General features: G+C 38.4%; 1 protein-coding gene across 4 annotated transcripts in view; it reads right to left on the bottom strand.

The window, feature by feature from the left end:
- Su(H) (recombining binding protein suppressor of hairless) overlaps window positions 1–22,410 on the bottom strand; it is a 54,368-nt gene that overhangs the window by 3,550 nt on the left and 28,408 nt on the right. Inside the window, exons 1-3 of one of the 4 annotated variants that reach the window (XM_090177070.1) lie at window positions 20,446–20,655; window positions 20,092–20,301; window positions 19,750–20,023 (exon numbers count right to left, since the gene is read on the bottom strand). In XM_090177070.1, coding sequence (XP_090033196.1) covers window positions 19,750–20,023; window positions 20,092–20,301; window positions 20,446–20,478 — 517 coding nt within the window. In that variant the 5' untranslated portion in view covers window positions 20,479–20,655. Of the gene's footprint in view, window positions 1–17,991; window positions 18,144–19,749; window positions 20,024–20,091; window positions 20,302–20,445; window positions 20,656–22,410 lie in introns of those variants that run through there. The other 3 variants (XM_090177071.1, XM_090177072.1, XM_090177073.1) reach the window with 3 other exon arrangements.

Genomic DNA, 22,410 nt, shown 5'->3' with positions numbered 1-22,410 from the left:
GGGGAACGGGAAGTAGTTACTGATCATAGTAGGTCCTTAAATATGACCCTGACCTCCAGAGACGTCCTCAAGGAGAGTAAGGGAAAGGGGGGGGGGGGGACATCTCTCTCTCTCAAAAATAAATGCAGTTTGGAAACTTTTATTTGTGAGATTTGAAAAACCTCAGAAGTTCCACTTTTGATTTTCATTTAATATAAACTTTTGAATGAAAATGACGTACTGTAGAAAATATCTACACGTTCAAATTAAAAAGTCATATTTTATGAAGTACAATCTTTTGTTTTCCAAATAATTGTTTTTTCTTAGTTATTGAGAAGCTAATGTAAAAATAGACTTTATATTTTAATATAAACTTAAGAAGCGTTAGCCTCTCTTGTTATCGACCACTTATTACGTTACTGTGGCGTGGGCGAGAGAGAGAGAGAGATGACACACTGGAGAAGTGAATAGCCACTGGTGTTTTTTATACAGTATTCAGAATCCGAGAGGAGTGAGGTGGAGAAAAATCTGTTAAAAACAGATGTTATCAAATTTGTAAGTTCCCACGAAAAAAAGGGGTGGGGGGAAAGGACACGCAAATACGAGGACCTACTCATCTTCGCAGAAACAACAAGGAAGAGGAACCTTTTTTTCTCTCTCTTCGAAATATAAGGCCAAACAGAATTCATTTCATTTAAAGGGACACTGAACGAGTCCTTTTGTCGAGAGAGCGAGAGTAGAGCGAAAACGAGACGGACGGTAAAGAGAGAAAACAATCGTCCATTTAATCAGCCGTGTCACCGCAACAATTCGGCACCATACTGCGAAGGAGGGGAGGCGGAAGGAGAACACGCGCGAAAGAGAGAGGAGCTAACCCACTGCGGCGCTCGTAAAGGAACGATAAGAGAGAAGAAAAGTAAAAACGGATCAATGTCCAGAGCAATTTACTAGCCATTGCGAGCGAGGGATCCTTAGAAGACGGAGGGGCACAAAGGAATACGCTTTCTCGCGGATTGAGAGGGAGGGAGGGAACAACGCGTCCAGACTCTCTGGACATCCCAGCAGGTTCGCTCGGCCGCCGGGAGCCGCGCCACGGAGAAAAAGCAACGGATAAAAGGAGGGGGGAGAGGGAACCAACTTAAGTGGAGAGAAACGAATAGAATGAGAAGACTGCGAGAGAGAGAGAGGATTGTAGGAGGCGAGCGAGAGGGGAAACATACGGGAATTTTCCCACGGCTAAAGGGGGACGGCAACCTGGGGGATATAAAGCATACCGGGAAAGAGGTCCTAAAGGGGCTACGGCCTTTTTTAGTACGGTGATGAGCTGGTCTATCGCTTGGAGTGAGTAGGGATAGTGAAAAAACCTCCCCCCCCCGCGGTGCAGCCCATCTAGAGGGGCAATATTGAGAGCGCGGGGTGGTTGCTAGCGATAGAAAGACCAGTAGACGAGAATGGATCGAATCCCCCTCCATACTGAATGGAGCGCGGTGGGAGAGTTCGTTTCCGGGGAGGGGGGTCATTCTATATATTTATATATCTGTCGTTGGAGATGTCACGTCAAAATAAGCAGCCCTCGGTTTAGCTCCGCGACTGAATTTATTCATCTGGCGTGTCCACCTCAACTCTCGACAATTTTACAAAACTTTTATTTTATTTTGTTGCCGGGGAGGGGCCGATTACGTTTGTTTTGGCCCACTTACGGACGCTGAAGTTTACGATTTCAATTCAGTAGCGGCGCTAAGGGTGGGCTGAAGTGGGCTTTAGCCCCCCTGCATTTCTGAGAGGGGCCACATATTTATATTAAAAGGGCCACATATTCATAATTAAGAGGCCACATATTTTAATTTATGAATTTTCATTATCTCTAGAAATTTGTTTTATTGCGAAGAAACGTTTTTCTGGGAAAAATCTTTCAAAATCAATTTGTTTACTCAAAAAGGTAGTAGACCATAAACATATAGATTCGGGAGGAAGGTAGCGGAAATTGAGAGAAAGTTGAAAAGAAAGGGGCTTATGGGAATTAGGGAAATATCCCAGGCATGCACGTGTCCCCTCCAGGTCAGATACAAGGTCAGTAGGGGTCCAGAAAACGCGATGAGAGCCGCAACAATAAAATGACCTTGCTCTTCTCCCTTCCTGGAAAATTTTGGGTTTTTTCGATTTCACCACTTTTGCGAAATATGGTCAATCCAAGGTTCCCGCTAAGGGCCACAAAATAACTAGCCCACCTGTGAAAAAACCTTAGCGCCGCTACTGTTTCAATTGAACTGTATTCAAGTATTTTATAGATGCGTTCCGAGGTGGGAAAAAACAGGTGACAAATAGAATGTCAAATTTCTACGGCTCGAGCAATGATTTTAATGGTCAAAGTGGAAATTAGTGGACAATACAGGGTGTTTAATTTGATCGTCCCAACCATTTTGCTCAAAAACTAAATTACCTAGAAATGTGAAATTTTCAGATTAACTGTATAATTTTTATTGAAAAAAGAAACGAAAAATTTAATATCCGCGAGACTGATTCGGATAAAAGTCTATTTATTGTTTTATTATGGCAAATTAAAGTATTACGTTACTACAATCAAACTAGTTGTTTTTAGCTTTTTACGCTCAATATTTCTTTATTATCCTGGACTGTACTTGAACATAACACACGACTGAAATTACGTAACTTTTTTTAAATTAGAGATTTCTTGGTCCATACTATAACCTTTACACTCTGGTATATAACGGATGAATCTATAGAACACCCATTACGAATTCCATTTGCAGCCTTTTTTGAAATAACGTATTCCTTCCAAAACATATAATAAGAATAAGAAAACAAAAGAAAAAGTAAGCGGCGAGCAGTGGCCCGTCCGTGACTCCTCTTTCACTAAACTAACTCCACCTGCGGAGACTCTCAAGGGTCTCTTTTCACCCGCTGCCATTAAACCCACGGTGCCCCCCCCCCCCCTCTATAATACCTTAGCTCCGAAACCTCCCAACAGGTTCGCGGTTTCCTCTATTTGATAAAAGATCGGGATCTTTGCGGATCGCGATTAAGCAACGGCCTCAAAGTCTTCATCCTTCAATAATTTCATAACAGAGTCAGTCAGACAGACGGAGGAGAAGCAAAGCGTCGTTCTAGTTTATCGGAGGTAACCGATTATATACTTAGGATCTTTGAGCCGCCGAATGTAGTCAATCCGTGGTCTTATCTCGCTACAATTTGTTTAGAATATATAGAAAGGAATATATCCCTATCTGGCGCGTATAGAGGAAATATCGAAACACCTGGGAGGTTCCCAGTTCATCGTCTGTTACAAAATATACAATTAAGAAGTTACTATATTATCGCGATTTATTCTACTTTCATTAGTAGAGGTAGTAGTTGCGAATTATATTAAATTATAGTGTCGTAAGTCGGAAAAGTTTCCGGAAAATGACCGAGGCCTTTTTTCCGGAACATTTTCCGTATTTTTCCGAAAAAAAATTTTCATTCCATGATTAGTCTAATATATTGTTTACAAATTTAAATAAAGCGGTATTTTCGCCTAATTTTTTCAAATAATAAAGTAAAACTAAACCTCTAGACTAGTTTAAACTAATTAACAATGTAACGCTATTAATGTTTTGTAGTATGTTTACTGATATTAGACATTTCATATCGATAAAAAGTTAAAAACATTAAAAAGCTTTAAAAAGTAATTGGTGTTTCAATTTTTTATTTTTCCGATTTGCGGAAATTTTTCCGCATTTTATTTTAACAACACTATTAAATTCTAATCATATTTTCTAATATGAATATGCGACGTTATCTGACCTTCCAAAATAGCACACTCTTGATCGGTGGACGTTCACGCGCCACTAGACAGGGATGTCGTAGATTTTTCAGATTCAAATTCACTGACTTTTCCAGGTTTTCAATGACCATTTACAGACTTTTTACGACAAAACTTTGCCAATTTTTAGTCTATATTTTAATAGACATTTTCCATTTGCAACCGAAATTAAAATATCTAATGTTTTTACTAGAACTTTCTAAAGATTTGCTGACCTTTCCAGCTGAGCAGTTACCGTGGCAACCATATTTGAGTAACCCCGATTGTTATCGTTAAGCATTCATCAAGTTTGTTGTGGAAACGTTAGTTATGGAGAATATGGAGCGGTGTTTAATTGGAGCGTGATAATTTTAAATTCTTACGGCGTTTGGTCTACACCGAAACTGCTCTTAACTCCCACTAAATTTTAGACACCAAGTCAGTATTATCAAAAGTGACATAATTACCAAAAGTGTGACAATCCCTGTACTTTCGTATGCTAAAGGTTTAATGAATGAATTATTAATTTATTATTTAATAATGAACCCCGACCTTTTCCCTCCATTTTTGAGATTCCTCACTAGTCCAGGTTATCTAGGTTGCGTACGAACCTTGCCCCTATTGCGTTCTAGGTTTTACTTAAGAATTCAAAACTGGCATTAAGAAGCAGAAATAAATGAACCGAAGTTATAGAAATAGCGCTCAGAATCGGAGGGGGTTTTCTTTATGAAAATGATGAGAAAATAGAGTCGAATAAAAGCTAATTTCCATCCCCGTCTTTTGACGCGATAAATTGCACTTGGGAATAGTGGGTATTTCAATGTATAAGAAATGGCTTCATAAAAACAAAACTTTTTTTTTCGGCCTAGGAGCGTGCAAAATTTCAAATTCGAGGTCATAATGTAACTTCATAAGGAAAACGCCTAAAACACGGGGAGTATAGCAGTCTGGTAACTTTGGTTCATTTACTTTTGGTTAAAGGGAATATAAACTCAACGCCTTCTGTACGGAAGACCCCATAGAACCATTTGAGCAAGAATTTACTAACTAGCGCCAGAAATTTCTAAAGCCTAATAATGGAGGACAATTTAGGAAGTGTTGGTGTTCCACACCAAATACCTTGGAAGGTTCTATTCCCTTTAACTATGTACTTAAACGTAACCGGCAAATTGTGAAGAAGTGAAGAAGGTAATAGTTGAAAGGCACTGGCGGTACAGCGTGGGAAACGCGACAAAAGGAACTCTAGGCGTTTCCAAAACAAATTCTTCCGACGCGTACAAAATAAACTAGAGAGAGAGTGAGAGTCCCCGCCCATTCGACATCGGAAATTTCGTTTTATACAATTCGCATTCTAAATTCTCGGACTCTTCAAATATTCATCGTTAAACTAGTCCCAAATATCGAAAAAGGGCTTGTTTTTTTAAATATCTATTTTTATTTTCGATTCGCCTTCTCTTGTTTTGATCGGGGGAGGGGGGCGTGGGAATAAAACGAGGGAGAGGAGCTTGCATTTAGGGCCCAAGGAGTGATTAATAATGCAGGGCAACTTTTCCGAAAAGGTGGCGAGACAACGGAAACTTTTGCCGATCGGAAGAGTTATCATCAAATATGCGCGATATAGGACTGCAGTGTCTTAGTAAGTACCCGCAATGTCCCCGTTTCGTTTGGAACAACAAGTGAACAAAACTTCGGGCAGCTCAATATCAATTCACGGCGATTTTCCTATCAATAAAACCGATTGGAAGATATTTTTATGAAAAATATAAATACACCCCGCAACAGGCTAAAGGTCCGGGATATTTCGGATCTGGATAGATGATTTATTAGATTCTTATCTCGATATATTGTAAAAGAGTTGATATTCACGCTATCATAAGTATGACACTTCCCATTGTTTCAATGCTAATTTTCTAAACGAACCTATTTTCAACACTGACCCTCCCGCCCGGCTCGTAACTGATCTGACAAGAAGACTACCCAAGGTGGTTATCACCGATTTTATTGAAACTCGGGGGTTAGGTAGACCTTATAAAAAATTGTTTTAAGTGGTCAAACACATTTTCGGTTGCCATGGCAAATCGAATGAGTACCGCAACGTCTCCTTTTGGGAAATTTCGTATCTCATATAGGTCTAAGGTCTACATTACGCCCGACTTAAAACAAAATTCGCAATAAACACCTCGGGTACTCTCCTTGAGAGTGGCTGGATTTGAAATGGGCAAAATATCAAAATTATAGGATTTTATAGGACTTTTGGGAGATTTTCCTAAAAATATAGGATGTTATAGGACATTTTTGAAAATATAGGATTTTATAGGAATTATAGGACCTCTGGGGGCCCTGCAACTCTTCCTTTAACAGAAAGTAGAAAATGGGTTAATTTTAAACTACGCACGAAATATTGGCATTTAGTTAACTAATAATTTGGTTAAAGAGCGGATGGGTGAATATTCAGTTACACAGCACTTACAGAAGTTACAATTAATTTTAATTAAATGCAGCATTTGAAATTCAACCTGATTTAAACGAAAAAGAATTCCCAAAGAATATAAATCCCATTGAAAAATCGAGCTCTCAAAACGACGGCGATTAACAATTTGGACAATTTTTGAAACAGCCCGTAATATAGTCAATTTGTAATGACCTAGCTACGCAAGCCGCGTACTGGTATTTAATACTAACCTATAGTCATAATAGCCTGGTCAGTTTCTAGTGTCAGAAATTTCATAAATTGTTTATTGATAATACAATCCGATATTCTTCGGTTAGATTACTTTAAAATTCGCTTAACAATCATATTATCTCCGACAAATCTAGAATGCTTTATTGTCTTTGCTTCGGATAATAAGAAGCTGCCACTCTTAAAAATAGGGGTGTAACTATAAGGAGTCGTAAAGGTGTAATTTTACAATCACTTACACCTTTTTAACTCCAGAAAAAACATTTTATGTAAAAACACCTTTTTGAATTTAACGTTTTCTCATAAGGGTGTTAATATGGTGTCTAACAGTAAAACAATTTGTTTAAATTATATTATGCCAAAATTAATTTGTTAAATTTAAAAACGAAAACAATACTGTTATTTACACCTTTAATGGAGTAAAACGTGCTACTTAAGAAGGATAAATATACCTAAAAGGTGTAAAAAAAAGGTATTAAAGATTACTTTCAATGAAACCTTTTTTCTCGAATTTTTGGGTAATAGTGTAAAAATGAAGTAATGTAACACCGTTAATGGGGTGAGTTAACACCTCAAACAGAACAAATTTGGACCCAAAAAATGTTCTTAAAAAGGTGTTGAAATACACCTTATTTTTTAGAGGGTGGCGACTGGGAATTGATTTGACTTGATTATCATTTGTAAAAGGGTGAGCCTCTGCCATACCCAAGAATGTAATTAAAAAGCTTACTCTTCGAGCATGGATGATATCGGGTGAGGCTAAAAATCATCTCAACATATTCATTTTCCCGAATTAAAAATAAATACAATCTTACATTATTACTACCAATCTGAGTACGGCCTAGGATATTTCTAAATGATACGGGCTTGTGCACCGATTACGAGGAGCGTAGATTTATCCAAATATGTTCTGGGTAATATTCGGAAGAAACTATCGTCGAATACGGCTGTTTAGAAAAAGCATAGTCGACCAAATACACGACATAATACGAGTCAGCCGGCAATCGTTCGGAGCTAAGACTGGAGCCGAGATGTCAACAATCGCGCCGGTGTGACCCGTTGGATTCGGACACGATGGTTGACGCCTCCCAAATTTCCCCACTCGCTCAAAACGATGACCTCGAGGACAAGGTTGAAGTGATCGATTCGGAGGGGAGAACGCCAACCCAAGCTGTCGCGATAATTGCTCCCGTATATATCGTACGCATTTCGACAGAATTGGCACATTAATAGCGACGCTGAAAACGTTGTTGATCGATTTGGCAGAATTCGCGACGGTCAGTTTAGAAATTTCTCGGATTTTGTAAAACTATCTTGAGAAATAATTTAGGTCACTTCCATTCTTCGAAATGGATTTCGCAAACGGATTTGGGTGCATTTTATCAATTCACGAGTAGCTAGCGAACAAAATTACCCCTTCTACTATAAGCAAATATGACAATTTACGTGAATTCAGGTGGGCATTTAGTTTTGCTCAATCAAAAGGATATATACGAAATGTATTCGATTTAAATATCTCGAGCTAGGCTTCGATCATAAAAACGATCGTTCTTCTTGTCCAACAAAAGTGTTTGCATGGCCAGAACGTTGTGGAACTAACGTAACTTTCTAAAGGCCTACACCAGCGTTTCGATGTTACTATTTTCCAGCCATTAGGTATCATAAATTTCAAGGTATACTTGGTAAAATTTATTTCGGGAAACATTTGAGCGCCATCAAACGGTAGAAACCGTTAAAAACAGTCACGTGGTTATAAAATGGCTTTAAAGTTTATCGTTGAACAGCGACTTCCAGCTTCATTAAATAAATCTTTAAAAGTTAAAGAAAGTCATACTTAAAATTTTGTGGTAAGTTATTTTTTTAAATATTTATACTTCTTTAAAAGAAAAAAAATATTAATTTGTGAAAATTAGTTTAACGACGACTCGAACATTAGTATTATTATTGTGATAGTGATGTTAAGTCTCTGACTAGAAAATTGTAAAAAAAATGAAAGACTTCGACTAGAACACGTTTTTAACCTAGGCTTAGCGAAGCAGCCCCTAAGTTTTGACCACGGCCAACCCCGATCGCGGAAGCGCGTTATAGAAGTTGGCAGTGCTATGACGAATTTCCGGAAACATTTTAACAATTTAGCTAAGACCAAAAAAAAAAAATATGCTATCGCCTATATAGAGCTGAAAAAATAGTAGAATATGATTGGGTGGATCCTTTATCACGAGTTATGGAAGTGGAGGAGCTACCCAGATTGTTCAAACACCGGTGTGGCTCTTTCAGTAAAGTATACCCATGCAGCCAGTGCTGTTTTTTAAGACCTTCGTAGGCCCTGGCCACTAAGACCTTTGTAGGCCCTATTTCTAAGAAGATATTTATTAGGCCGCAATAGGCGATATAATAAAGTAACGTGGCCTTCTTGTTTTGATGGGAAAGGCCACCTTCCACTATGCTTCCATTAGCTTACCCACCAAAGAGCCTATGAATTCATCCGTAGGCTTTAACTGTACTATTTCGTTATCCCATTTTAACAAGTTGAGCAAGCATATCTGACTTTATAATATCGCCTATTGAATTTTGTTATACTCATAGACTTTCGTAGGCCCTGGGCACAGTGCTCATTATATAAAATGGCCCTGAAAACCTGGAGGAGGAATACTCATGGTTCCTTGGTTCCTGAGACCAGTTTAATGAAAAAATGGGGTAGGGATAATCCAAGGGGTCCGACATTCGTACGAATATCGTACACTCTAGAGAAAAAATATTTTATAAATCTTGAAATCAACTTGAAAAACTAGAAATCAACATAAAAATTGCGCTGTGAAATATCAGAATCAGTTTCTGATTTTTGAAATCACTTTGAGATTCAAAAATCCCGTACGCTAAATTTTCAAAAGTCGGACCAACCACTCGGATAATCATGGTTCCTGAGAACAGTTTAATGAAAAAACAGAGGAGGGATATTAATGGTCCCTGAGACCAGTTTAATGAAAAAGTGGAAGAGGGATACTTATGGTTCTTGGGACCAGTTAAAAGAAAAAATGGAGGAGGGATACTTATGGTCCCTGAGACCAGTTAAATGCAAAAATGGAGGACGGATACTTATGGTCCCTGAGACCAGTTAAATGCAAAAATGGAGGAGGGATACTTATGGTCCCTGAGACCAGTTAAATGAAAAAATGGAGGAGGGATACTTATGGTCCCTGAGACCAGTTAAATGCAAAAATGGAGGAGGGATACTTATGGTCCCTAAGACCAGTTAAATGTAAAAATGGAGGAGGGATACTTATGGTCCCTGAGACCAGTTAAATGCAAAAATGGAGGAGGGATACTTATGGTCCCTGAGACCAGTTAAATGAAAAAATGGAGGAGGGATACTTATGGTCCCTGAGACCAGTTAAATGCAAAAATGGAGGAGGGATACTTATGGTCCCTGAGACCAGTTAAATGTAAAAATGGAGGAGGGATACTTATGGTCCCTGAGACCAGTTAAATGCAAAAATGGAGGAGGGATACTTATGGTCCCTGAGACCAGTTAAATGCAAAAATGGAGGAGGGATACTTATGGTCCCTGAGACCAGTTAAATGAAAAAATGGAGGAGGGATACTTATGGTCCCTGAGACCAGTTAAATGCAAAAATGGAGGAGGGATACTTATGGTCCCTGAGACCAGTTAAATGCAAAAATGGAGGAGGGATACTTATGGTCCCTGAGACCAGTTAAATGAAAAAATGGAGGAGGGATACTTATGGTCCCTGGGACCATTTAAAAAACTATACTCGAACCGCCTTTAGTATATTAATTAGGCAGCTAATTGGCGGCCTACTTTTGGCCGCTTGACGACCGTAAGAAGGAGATGAGCGCGTTTCAGCCGAGAAGCAGTTGCACGCGACGTGATATTTCTGGCTTAAATAAAATATAAGCCGAGCTGTTGGCCGCACGTATAATTGCATACATAATAGAAAACTATATAGAATGCGAACCCCGGCAAAACGAGCCGACACGGAAAAGTACGCTTATGAACTAACTATTGAGACGTGTTTACCGCGTTTCTCTCAGCCTTTTTCTGGCTCTTGGCTTTCGGGGTGGTCACTTCGTGTCCGAAAAATCCCTTGCATTTTTAATCTTGGGAAAGAGAGCAGAAGTCGTTCGCCTTGTGACGGACCTCGTAATATTAGCTTCGTGCAACGTGTCACCCGGACTATAACTCTATTATTCAAGGAGGGGGGGGGGGGCGACAATGTTGTCGGGGAGGTTCCGCCCACAGTGACCCCCCCCCCACCTCAAGGAGAAAGAGGAAATTAAGGCTGACGAAAAATTAGTTCAGCAATTTACTTCCGAGCGCCACGCTACTAAAACGTTTCGATACGTTTTCCGATCATTGTTTCTCTTTTTTTAACGGAAATCTAATTTGGAATTCACCGCGTGCTTATTTTCAACGCCATACCTCTACCTTTCAGTCAAATTTCAGAGCGATTGACCACATCCTATAAAAGTTTATTGTTAAAATTCCTCGAGTTGTTCTACGGTTTAAAGGGAACTAACACTGGGGCTGCGCGAGTACTGGATCAGCATCGAGTACCCGACAATTTTTGAGGTCAGCTACTCGAACTCGAATAAGAAAATTTTAAATACTCGTCGATTATCGAGTATCAGAAATGTGCTCTAATCGGGTACTCGAATACTCGAATAAGCCACCTGTAAAACTCCCCGAAGACTATATTTGGGTAATCGACCACTCGTCGAGTAATCTCTCTTTGGTTTTAGTTTTGAGAGAGATCGGAATTCTCTCTGCCGTGAGTGCCTGAGTAATGTTCTTTAGTTTAGCGTTTTGTTAATTATTTTTATCTTTTTTTAACTCTTTAGTTGTTACCTAACATCCATTTAAGTAGTAAATAGTAGGTTATTTTAAATTGTTCTTAATTACTCGACTACCCGAATAGAACTCGTCGATTAATCAAGTACCCGAACGATTTTTCTAACTACTCGACTACTCGAAAAAGGAAAATTTGGAAATAATCGAATACTCGACAACCCGACTCGATCAAAATATTAGCCGATGAAAAATTTATGAATACTCGAAACCCGACTCGATAGCGTAAAAGCACTACTCGCGCAGCCCTTACTAACACGTAAGCGGTAGAAAGCGGTTTTGGGTAAGTTTCAAACGATTTAGCCTGGTTCACGCAACTCTTTCGAAACGTTTGGAATCGATTTCAAGGCAAAGTGTGCACGCGGCTCTAAACGAACACTAACCACGACTAATTTAACGTAACCAGCGCCAGCCGCGTACCTTAGCTTCTGTTAAACGTAGTGGCAAATATCAATCTAGACCAATAAATTTCCCAAAACACACAATTTACAGTCTATTACATTTCCAATCCATGTAAAATGCTAAAACTACACTGCAGAGCAATATACACTTCTGATAGAGCGGATCAAAGATAATTTATCATTCTTAATTTTTAAAATTCAGCAATAAGGAACCACGATGAGTCTATGTTAAAATTCCTTTCGGGCCACGCATACTGATAAAAGCTGAGCTGTAGGCGCTAAATTGCTCGTCCGCTATGGCAAAAGCGAGGTTTCATTGGCACACATTTAGCCAGGTTCACACTTACCCCTAAAATCACTTCGTTTTAGATAACTAGTTTTCAAAACCAGCGTTTGAAATCGCTTCGTGTTGGTTCGGGCAGCAACTCGTCCAAGTCGGTTCGCTTAGAATCGCTTTCAAAACGACAAAGCCGGGATTAAAATTGCTCGTATATTCAAAAATAATGAGAATACAATTCGATATAATGTCAAATAATATTACGGTATGAATATTAAACATGATTAACTAATTGTTTTTGGATAAATTTTAGTATTTTCAAAAATTATAGTCATAATTTAAATTGACGTTAAGCTTTGGCTATAAGCGAACCGGGGTGAAGCGATTTCGCACGTGTGAACTGGCATTCAAACCGACCTAAACTGGGTTTTAAGCTCTAGTGTGCCCGTTACTTTTGAGGAATCTGTTTTAAGCCTTATCCCCTAAATGTAACGGGGGAAGATAATGTCTTTGGCGATGAAGTTGACGGTGGTTGTGCTAGATCCGAATGAGTCCCCGCGAAACGTCAATTTCTTCTCAACGACAAATTGTTTAAACAAAAATTCTCCCAAAATGAAAAAGCTAGGTACAGGGGCCCGCGAAATGGAATTTCTGCAAACGTTTTAGCAATATCAAGTTGGATAGTCAGGTGGCCTATAAAATTGGGCATTTCCAATCAGGGTTAGCTGGTTTAAACCAAGTTTTTTTAATCCTTTGATTTTTTTTAAAACTTTGCTACGAATTAGTCCCAATTATTTGTATATTTTCTTACCAAAAACACTAATTAACTAAAACGTCTTCTTGGCCATTAAACATAATCAAAACTAAAACTTCGTTTCTGGCGAGAATTTTTAAATATTCGAAACCGAAACTAAATCTAAAACTACACATTTTAAAGCGATACTCAGCTAAGCTAATACCCAAGGCACCACCTTAAACCCAAGTTAACAAGCGACTTTCAATGCTATTTAAACAACTGTTCTATAGTGGTTTATTGGTTATTAATAATCGACTAGGCACAAAGAAAGCATCTAAACTTGTGTTTTTATTTAAGTTTTCAACAAAGATGTTAAAGATAGTCAAAGTATATAGTAACAGAAAATAAAAAGGTAATATTTTAATCTGGACGCATAGTTTTGGTACTTTATATTTTTTAACTCTAATTAAATTTTATTTCATAAAGAACAGTGTGTACAGTTAAAAAGAATTAACACAAGCGATAAAAATAGTTATATAAACCCGTGTTTAAAAAAAAACCTGTTTTAAACCAAAAAAAAAATTAATTGTTTATGATACATCCATTTATACGACGTATCGATAGAAATATGAAGTTGGGCAATAAGGGTGCCCATAATTTCTTTTATCTGGTTGTTCGGTCAACTTTGGGATACAGTTTATGGAATTTGGCGGTGGAGTACGAGGCAGGTTAGACCTACTTCTTATTTCAATAGGCGATAGCTTAAATTGTTTTGGTCTTAGCTAAATCGTTAACATTTTCCCGGAAATTCGTCATAACACTGCCAACTTCTATAACGCGCTTCCGCGATCGGGGTTGGCCGTGGTTAAAACATACGGGCTGCTTCACTAAGCCTAGGTTAAAAACGTGTTCTAGTCGAAGTCTTTCATTTTTTTACAATTTTCTAGCCAGAGACATAACTCACAATAATAATACTTATGTCCGTTAAATTAAGTTTAACAAATTAATTTTTTCTATTAAAAAAATATAAATATTTAAAAACATAACTTACCACAAAATTTTAAGTATGACTTTCTTTAAAAGTTAAACTTTTAAAGATTTATTTATGAAGCTGGAAGTCGCTGTTCAACGATAAACTTTAAAGCAATTTTATAACCACGTGACTATTTTTAAAGGTTTCTTCCCGAAAGAAATTTAACCCTGTATACCTTGCATGGAACTCCTTAAAATACATTCTATCGTATTATTCGACACTTAATTATAGACTGTTTGAAAACTCGAAGCTACTCCTTCCGCGTTGAGTTTGCAAGTTCTCTCCCCACTGGTTAAAGGGGTTTCCCCCCGAGATCTTCGGTTTCCGTAAAAACTTGTAGAGGTTAACGGTAGTAGTTAAGTGTACGGAGCTGTTGGCTCGCGTGGCATGAAGGGCTTGCCACCACCCTCCAACGCATTGTAACCAGGCCACCTGTTTAAAGGCATTAACAGTCGCCAGATGACTTGGGCTTAGGGTGGTGCTGCGGGTATTAGCCTAGCTGATTATAATTATTATTGACATCATAATTGTTATTCCCTAAGATAACTTAAATTTAAATATTATTCCTGTGATTAATCCGATTAAAGTTATATACAATTTTATTTTCAAAAGAAATAAAATTGATGTATGAATTTGGACTCAATTGATGTATGAAATTGGACTCATGTGATCTATCTACAGAGCGTAATATAACAAATTGTTTTAAAGCAGTATACTATTATCCTAATACTAATATTAAAAATAAACGATTCAGTTAGAAATTATAGATTTGGAAAAAATAAATATACGGGACTCGACATTTTCCAAAAATTCCATACACATTTGGGGCTAAATAATACCAAATCAAATAACATTACTTTTGGCTGGGCCACAAAATGAATATATTAGCAAATGATGACCAATTTATTTTTATAAGGAAAATATAAAATAGTATAACACGTGAGGGCATTATTTGCAGAATCGCCAGTTTTACCCAGTTTTACAGTAAAATATCTTGGTGTTTTTGTCGATTTATCTGAAGCTTAGAATGGAATCCTACTTATTTCTAAAACTCTCATTGCTCGTTTTTTTGCGATTATCCAAATGTTTAATCTCCAAAATGATCAAAAGAACTATAAGAAATGGTTTAAAATGGAAACACTATGAACCATGAACTTGTTTAGAGATAAATAGCTTAACAATCAAAATACTTGTTTTAAAACGCGATATTTTAATACGTATTTGCAATTTATAAGCCACTATTTGACACATTTTCCGTTGTCACAGACCTTTCTCGGGACAATTTACATTAAGGAATTCGCCTATTTACACGAGCCAATATCGTGGCAAACTATTGTTGGTCAACACGAGGCACAAACCGAGTTATTCAGTGTGACTCGAGAATAGAGATCGTCGTTTGAATAAGAAATTATCCAATTATTTATTTTTATTCATAACCGACAATTATCAAAAAATATCAGAAAAAAAAACGATTATTTTTGCATGTTAAATCTTTGTTTATTCGTATAAAATGTTCGTAAATAAACAGTTAAAGGGAATATAACCTGCAAAGCAATCTTTATGGAAGACCCCTTCAATTTTTCAAATTACCCTGTACAGTGGCGCCAAACATTTTTAAAGCCAAAGCCAAGAGCGGCCAGAGCTGCAAACGTTGGTGTTCCACACCAAATATCTGAGGTTATATTCCCTTTAACCAAAGTTTTTATGATTAATCGAAATTTTGCTGGTTTATTTATTTGTTCCGCCGATCTCTACTCGAGAATCAATTTCTACAACGTCGGTCACACAAACGCTCTTGTTGGCTATTTTCATGACTCAGGCTAAGCTACAATATTTCTATAAAATTTAAATAATATAATTTTGGTACACACCTTTATTAATGTACACTCTGTTTGAAAAGTCTTCGACAGCTGAAATTTTTGCCCTCTTTTTAATTCTGCTAGAAAACTATAATAGATAGCTCAATGAAACCAATTGCAACTTTTATTTATTTTCCAATATCTTTCGTTATTTATCGGTTTTGTCCGCCAAAAATTAATAGTTTGGCGGGAACCGTCGAAACTCATTTTTGACAACTGTTTAAATATTGGTTCTACGGCACTGACTCACGCGTTTTTGAATTCACAATGGTCGGTTCATATTTAGAAAGTGGAAAAATTATCCCTCTACAACCAACGGTTGAGAAGTTATCGCGTTTCCAAATTGTCGTCGAAGTTGCGTTATTTATAATCGCTTGATGCATTTTAGGTGTTTCCTAGTTTCGAGGAGAGTTTGGAAACGCTATAACTTCTCAACCGTTGGTTGTAGAGGGATAATTTTTCCACTTTCTAAATATGAATCGACCATTGTGAATTCAAAAACGCGTGAGTCAGTGCCGTAGAGCCAATATTTAAACAGTTGTCAAAAATGAGTTTTGACGGTTCCGGCCAAACTATTAATTTTTGGCGGACGAAACCGATATATAACGAAAGATATTGGAAAATAAATAAAAGTTGCAATAGGTTTCATCGAACTATCTATTATAGTTTTCTAGCAGAATTAAAAAGAGGGCAAAAATTTCAGCTGTCGAAGACTTTTCAAACAGAGTGTACATCGAAATATCTTCAAGTATGTACGAAAAAGAAAAAGAAACTGCGCTCACCAACTAAGTTTGGCAAAAATACTTGCTTCAGGGTTGGCACTTTTCGGATTTTATACCACTAATTTATACAATTAAAGGGAATATAACCTGCAAAGCAATCTTAATGGAAGACCCCTTCAATTTTTCCCGTACAGTGGCGCCAAATATTTTTAAAGCCAAAGGCAAGAGCGGCTAGAGCTGCAAACGTTGGTGTTGCACACCAAATACCCGAGGTTATATTAGCTTTAATGGCTCTTTTTCTGTATAATTAACGGATATTTTACTTTTATCTGTTTGCTAATCTTGGATTAAATGATATCATAATTAAATTTAATTACTATTTAATATTTCACTTTTCTCAGATTTTAATATTTAGAAACCTATTTTACTCCTCTATTCAAATACGTTGTGTGATTTATATCAACGACTTGATTTAAAACAGCCAACCCTGGTTTACTTTATTTCTCAAGCAAACTAAAGGTTCCTAAACATACGCGTATGGGCTCTACCAGGTTTTCCATGCCCCATTTGCAAGCATTTTTCAGAGCCATTTTAAACTATGAATAACAATATAAATTTTCAAAAAAATGTACTGGAATCCATAATCAGGATTTAAATAGAGATAAATATCAATCCTGAAAAGGTGGAATTCCAATTTTTTTATTATTTGTTGTACCCTCTAAAAAATAAGGTGTATTTCAACACCTTATTAAGAAAATTTTTGTGTCCAAATTTGTTATGTGTAAAGGTGTTAACTCACCCCATTAACGGTGTTAAATTAGTTAATTTTTACACTATTACCCAAAAATTCAAGAAAAAATGTTTCATTGAAAGTAATCTTTAATACCTTTTTTACACCTTTTTGTTATATTTATCCTTCTTAAGTAGCACCTTTTACTCCATTAAAGGTGTAAATAACAGTATCGTTTTCTTTCTTAAAGGGGTAAGTTTCACAAATTAATTTTGGCATAATATAATTTAAACAAATTGTTTTACTGTTAGACGCCATATTAACACCCTTATGAGAAAACGTTAAATTCAAAAAGGTGTTTTTACATAAAATGTTTTTTCTGGAGTTAAAAAGGTGTAAGCTAAGGTGCGATTGTAAAATGACACCTTTACCACTCCTTAGTTACACCCCTATTTTTAAGAGTGTACATCTACTTCTTGATGGGTTTCGACCCTTTGTTAAGCTATTACTGAACTTAAGAACTTAAGAACTTCTTCACGATCCGTCGTCCTCAAAGCGCTTTTGACATTCTACGATTGAACAAGGTTTCCACGATATTTTTAGGTTCAAATTTCTTAAGATTCTCCTAGTTTTTTTTTCGACCATTATTTAAAAATTTACTTATATCCGAAGTTAATAAATTTACTTCAGGTTCTATTTAAGTATATTTATGTTTCAACTAAAAAGTTTCATCGCGACGTTTTTAAATCGTCTTTGTGACATTTCAAAAATAAATTTAAATTCCCCAACTTTTTTTCAAATATCCTGTATTCCCGAAACTGTGGCAACCCTGTTTCGGACGTTTTCGCGATCCGCGCGACAGTTTGGAAATGGACCTATTTGAATACAAATAAAACGTATATTACCGGAATAATGGTAAGGAATATGATAGGCCGTCGGTTCCAGATAGGAAATTCCACAATCGTCGAAGGCAAAGTCAATGGAGGGGTGGTGCGCGTGATGACCCGCCATGCCGATCAAGTCAAGTTTTAAAGACGCGAACTACAGTCAATTCCGTTTAGTCTTCGAGGAATTTAAAGCGACGTTTCTTAAACGAATACAATTGAATCCGTCCACTTCGGAATCAAAAACAAAACAATAACAACTTCCAACTCGAACCGGCGGCGTCCGGCCAAACGAATGATAAAGACGATTCTATTCCAACTCTATTTGCCCAAAAACCGGAAAAATAATATTAAAAAAAAAACAAATAATATAAAGAAAAGATAAGGCGCGAGAGAGTTGGCAGATGCTGGTTGAGAGAGAGAGAGAGAGAGAGAGAGAGAGAGAGAGAGACGAGAAGGGGATGCGGTAACCACGCGCGCGCGCACGCGATTGTTCCGGGGGGGGGGGGGGAGAACCTCGCTCAAAAATCTTTCAGTCAACGGTTCGAACCCACGACAAAAATTAAAACTTCCAAAATAAGAAATTGCAAATAAAATCCGAGTCCGACGGCATGAAGGGTCCTTCCAGTCCGGGTAATTCAAAGAGACAATTCTTCCGACAACTAAGCGGAGTTCGGCACCGGTGTCGCGGCACGTGCGACGGGAAGGGAAAAGCGTACGGCTTATTCGGCGAAAGTTCAAACGCAAAATACCTTTCGCGGAGAAGGCAGCCCGTAGAGCCCGTAAGAGATAACGGTAAAAATATATAATCGCGAGACCCCTCCCACCGAACCACCGAGTGAAGAGTAGTTAGAAAAGAGTAAATCGGGGAGGTGAGGGGTGGAAGGACTACCCACCCCCCGAAATGAGGGGGTGCACTGCTGGGGGGGGTGGCCTACGCTGGATTTTAGCGTGGGGGGGATGTAAAGGGCCGAGCGGAGGGGGGAGGGGTTAGGCCTCCGCAATTAATTATCGGAGCGCATCTGGTAGTGGCCCAGAATTTTCCCACACTCAGAACGCCCTAAACACACGATATCCGCATGCACGGTGTATACGCGGTATTATCAGGCAGTCAGAGAAGAGAGAAAGACGGAGAGTCGAAATGGTCCCCCCCCCCCCCCCTCGGCCGCCGGTTAACGAAAGTACCCCACCTCTCCTTCTTGCCCCAATCGTAATAGGGTTGTCCACCGTAATATAAGATGCTAATGAATTTTCATTTCGGGAGCGGATTAAGGCGCGCTGACGGACCCTCCCCGCCGTCCGAAATATTATTAATCGTTGCCTAATTTGTACAGATTTTACCGTATTATTCTACAATGCGAATTATCTCGACGTAAATGGTAGTTTAATACGTGGTTGATATAAATTACGGGGTTTTGGGAGGGGATTATATCCGGACCCTCCTCTTTCACTTGTTTTCCCTCAAATTGATTTTCTTTAGTTTAATTTTAAAACTATGAAATATTTGCCCCTTTTTATGATAACTTTCACGTGACGTCATCAGCTCTACGGTAGAAGGCGTCATGGCGATTTCCCCCTTCACGCCAAGAGCATCACCTTGTCTACATTCATCATAAAACTTTACATTCTCTGGCGATTACGTCAATCGAATTTTTTTGGAGCACTAATTATTATTATTATTAAAAATTACCCTTCAAGTAATAAAGATGGCGCGAGTGTACAAATTATCCTTAATCCCCGTTCAATATATTAATTATACTCCATTTAAATAAGGCTTACCGCGCATAGACGCGACTCCGTTGCGGTAGTGATGTTCGTTTTCGTGATTTAAACTGTTCCCATCAAACTGATTCTGACTGGAGAGGTCCACCGGATTGGGCTCGAAGGCGCCTCCAGCCGCTCGCCTTCTGGAAGCCTGATTGTTCAACTGCTGCTGGTGTTGTTGCTGCTGCTGTTGGGAAAGGGAATGCCGGCTATCCCCGCCTCCGTTCATACGAACGTGGTTTCCCAACTCCATCATCATGGAACTTTGCTGACGAGAAGCCATTTCACCCTATCAAAATAAGTTCATTCGTTAAATAGGTTACTAGAAAAATAAGATAAAAACGGTTATAAACATACCTGCGCCGACATGGATTCCAAAGAGACATGATTGTTGGAAGCTGAGACGAGCGTCGAGTACTGCGGAAGCGGCATCGGAGAAGTCACGCGTATTCGGTTGTTTTCATCGGCGCTCCGATGACTGCTGCCGTTGTTGTTATTGTGGTTGTGATTGAAGCCGAGACCGGCCACCCTTCCTTGGCTACCGCCCAAAAAACCATACTGATGGCTCTGTAAAGGAAAGAAAAGGACACCGCGGAACGTTACATTTCGTCGGTAATTACAAACGCGGCGTGGATACGGGGTGACAATCGCGTCGAGTCGGGGCTACGAACCGAGGCTTAACACCGAACAAAAACTCAAAAAAGGGCTTACCTCCGGCGGATATACGTCATTCATATCTCGCATCTATAGTATACCTTCCACTTTTTATTTATACGTCGAAACGTTAATACTAATATAAAACTAAACTGTCACAAAAGCGTATCATCCTTTATCGAGATGAGATTACGGACGACGGTAGGCCTCGGTCATGATGTTTTACCGCGAAAATCGCGTGGAGAGGCCGTCGGGTACGCGACGAAACCTCGAAGGAGCACTTTTTTCTCACGAGACAAGCGTTACTAGCGCCACCTTACACGATGCTCGCGAACCAAAAACCTCGTTTTATTTTATCGATACGAAATCGCGGATACGAAATAAACCGATAAAAAAATTAAACGAACTTAAAAACGCGTCCTTTTCCGCGTTTCGCTGAGAAATTGTCTTTCCCGAAAAGCAGTAAAATTGCCGTCACAATCTAATCACAAAGAAAACAAGTGAGAGTGGCGACGACGAGTGATGAAGTTCCGAACGAACGAGAGGGATCTAAAAAAATCATCGTCGCTAGTAGCGAGAGGATAAAAATAGGGGGTTTCAAATTGGAAGAGAGAGGGAGGGCAGTTAGTGGACTGAGACCACTGGCAAAGCAACAGACACTCGTGGGAAAAACGATTCAAAGCCGACATCGTGGGAACAATGGACGAGACGTAGTCACCCTCCTCGTAACGTCCCCCCCCCCGGGCTCCTAACGCTATCACCCGAGCGAGTTGCCAACCAATAGCGAGTAGTGGTATTCCGTGGCGGCGTACTACGAACGAAAGCCCCGCGGCATCGGCGGACGGAGCGAGGTTTACCATATTTTATAGTCGCGGAGAGAACCGGCTGATGTTGCCGGGGATGGAAATCATCGCGACGGCCTGATATTTCGAGAGCCGTCACTGACTGTGTTTGGCTCCCTACCTCCGCCCTTAGGGATGTCACGCCTTTACGATAGGTGACAAGAAGGGTCGTAAACAAAATCTGTTGCACCCTTCGTGTCACCGGGTGACTTAAAATTAATGTGATGGGTCTAAAATTAGGTCATAATAGTGGCAGGGTTGGCAATGTTTAAAAACGATCAAACCATTATTTTTTTTTAAACGGATTTTAATTAATTTATTTAATTTTAAACAAAGGCTCTTTTCCAGTCTAATTCGTGAATACTTCGTTTCTATCGGTTAAATAAATGAATATATATTAATATATAAATGAAATTCAATCTTAATTGAATTTAAAGCCTTTTAAAATATTTTATTCCGCCTTTTTATGGTTAAATCGTAAGTTTTTTTAAAACAATTTTTAAATTTTTCAACAATTATTTTTTAAAGAATACTATTTGAGTTAAATCAAACTACAACGCCCCGTAACAAACCCGTAATTGGATAATTAGTTTATTAGTAACACAAATAATATAAAATTGTCTACCACAACCTTAACAACGTCACGAAAATAACGCGTTCATCAATTTGTAAAAGCCGGTTATCAGATAAAAACCTATCAAAACAAGTTAGTATTGGATCTCGCTTAGCCCTTATGTGTCGCAGACTTTACCCATAACTATCGTGTATCGCGAATATACGCTTAATAATTTACACGGCGGAGGATAGTGGTGAAGTCCCTTCGGGGCCTTCACTTTCAGGAGGAGTGGAGGGCACCCAGACACTCTCGACACTTATTTACTTTCCAGAGGGGCTTTATTTCCAGCCCCCCTCCCTTCCTAAAGGGAGAAAATCGAATAATCCTGAACGAATGCTGAACCCCGTTTTGATATATTCGGGATGATAATAAAATTACACCCGAAGCGAAATATTCAATCATACTATAAAAAAATGTGAATAATTTCGTCACGAAATTTTTGTTAGGAAGTGAATTCTCTACTAATTAATACCATTCACTTTCCTGCCTTCTAAACTATTTATTCATTTCCCATTCATAAAATGTAATGTCATTTCTATAATGTAGCTGTATTCAGTTGTATAA

This window comes from Leiobunum rupestre, chromosome 6 (assembly GCF_980474605.1).
Source record: "Leiobunum rupestre chromosome 6, qqLeiRupe1.1.hap1, whole genome shotgun sequence".
NCBI classification, from domain to species: Eukaryota; Metazoa; Arthropoda; class Arachnida; order Opiliones; family Sclerosomatidae; genus Leiobunum; species Leiobunum rupestre.
Note: the sequence above shows the minus strand (reverse complement) of the source record. Positions and strands in the feature narration are given on the sequence as shown.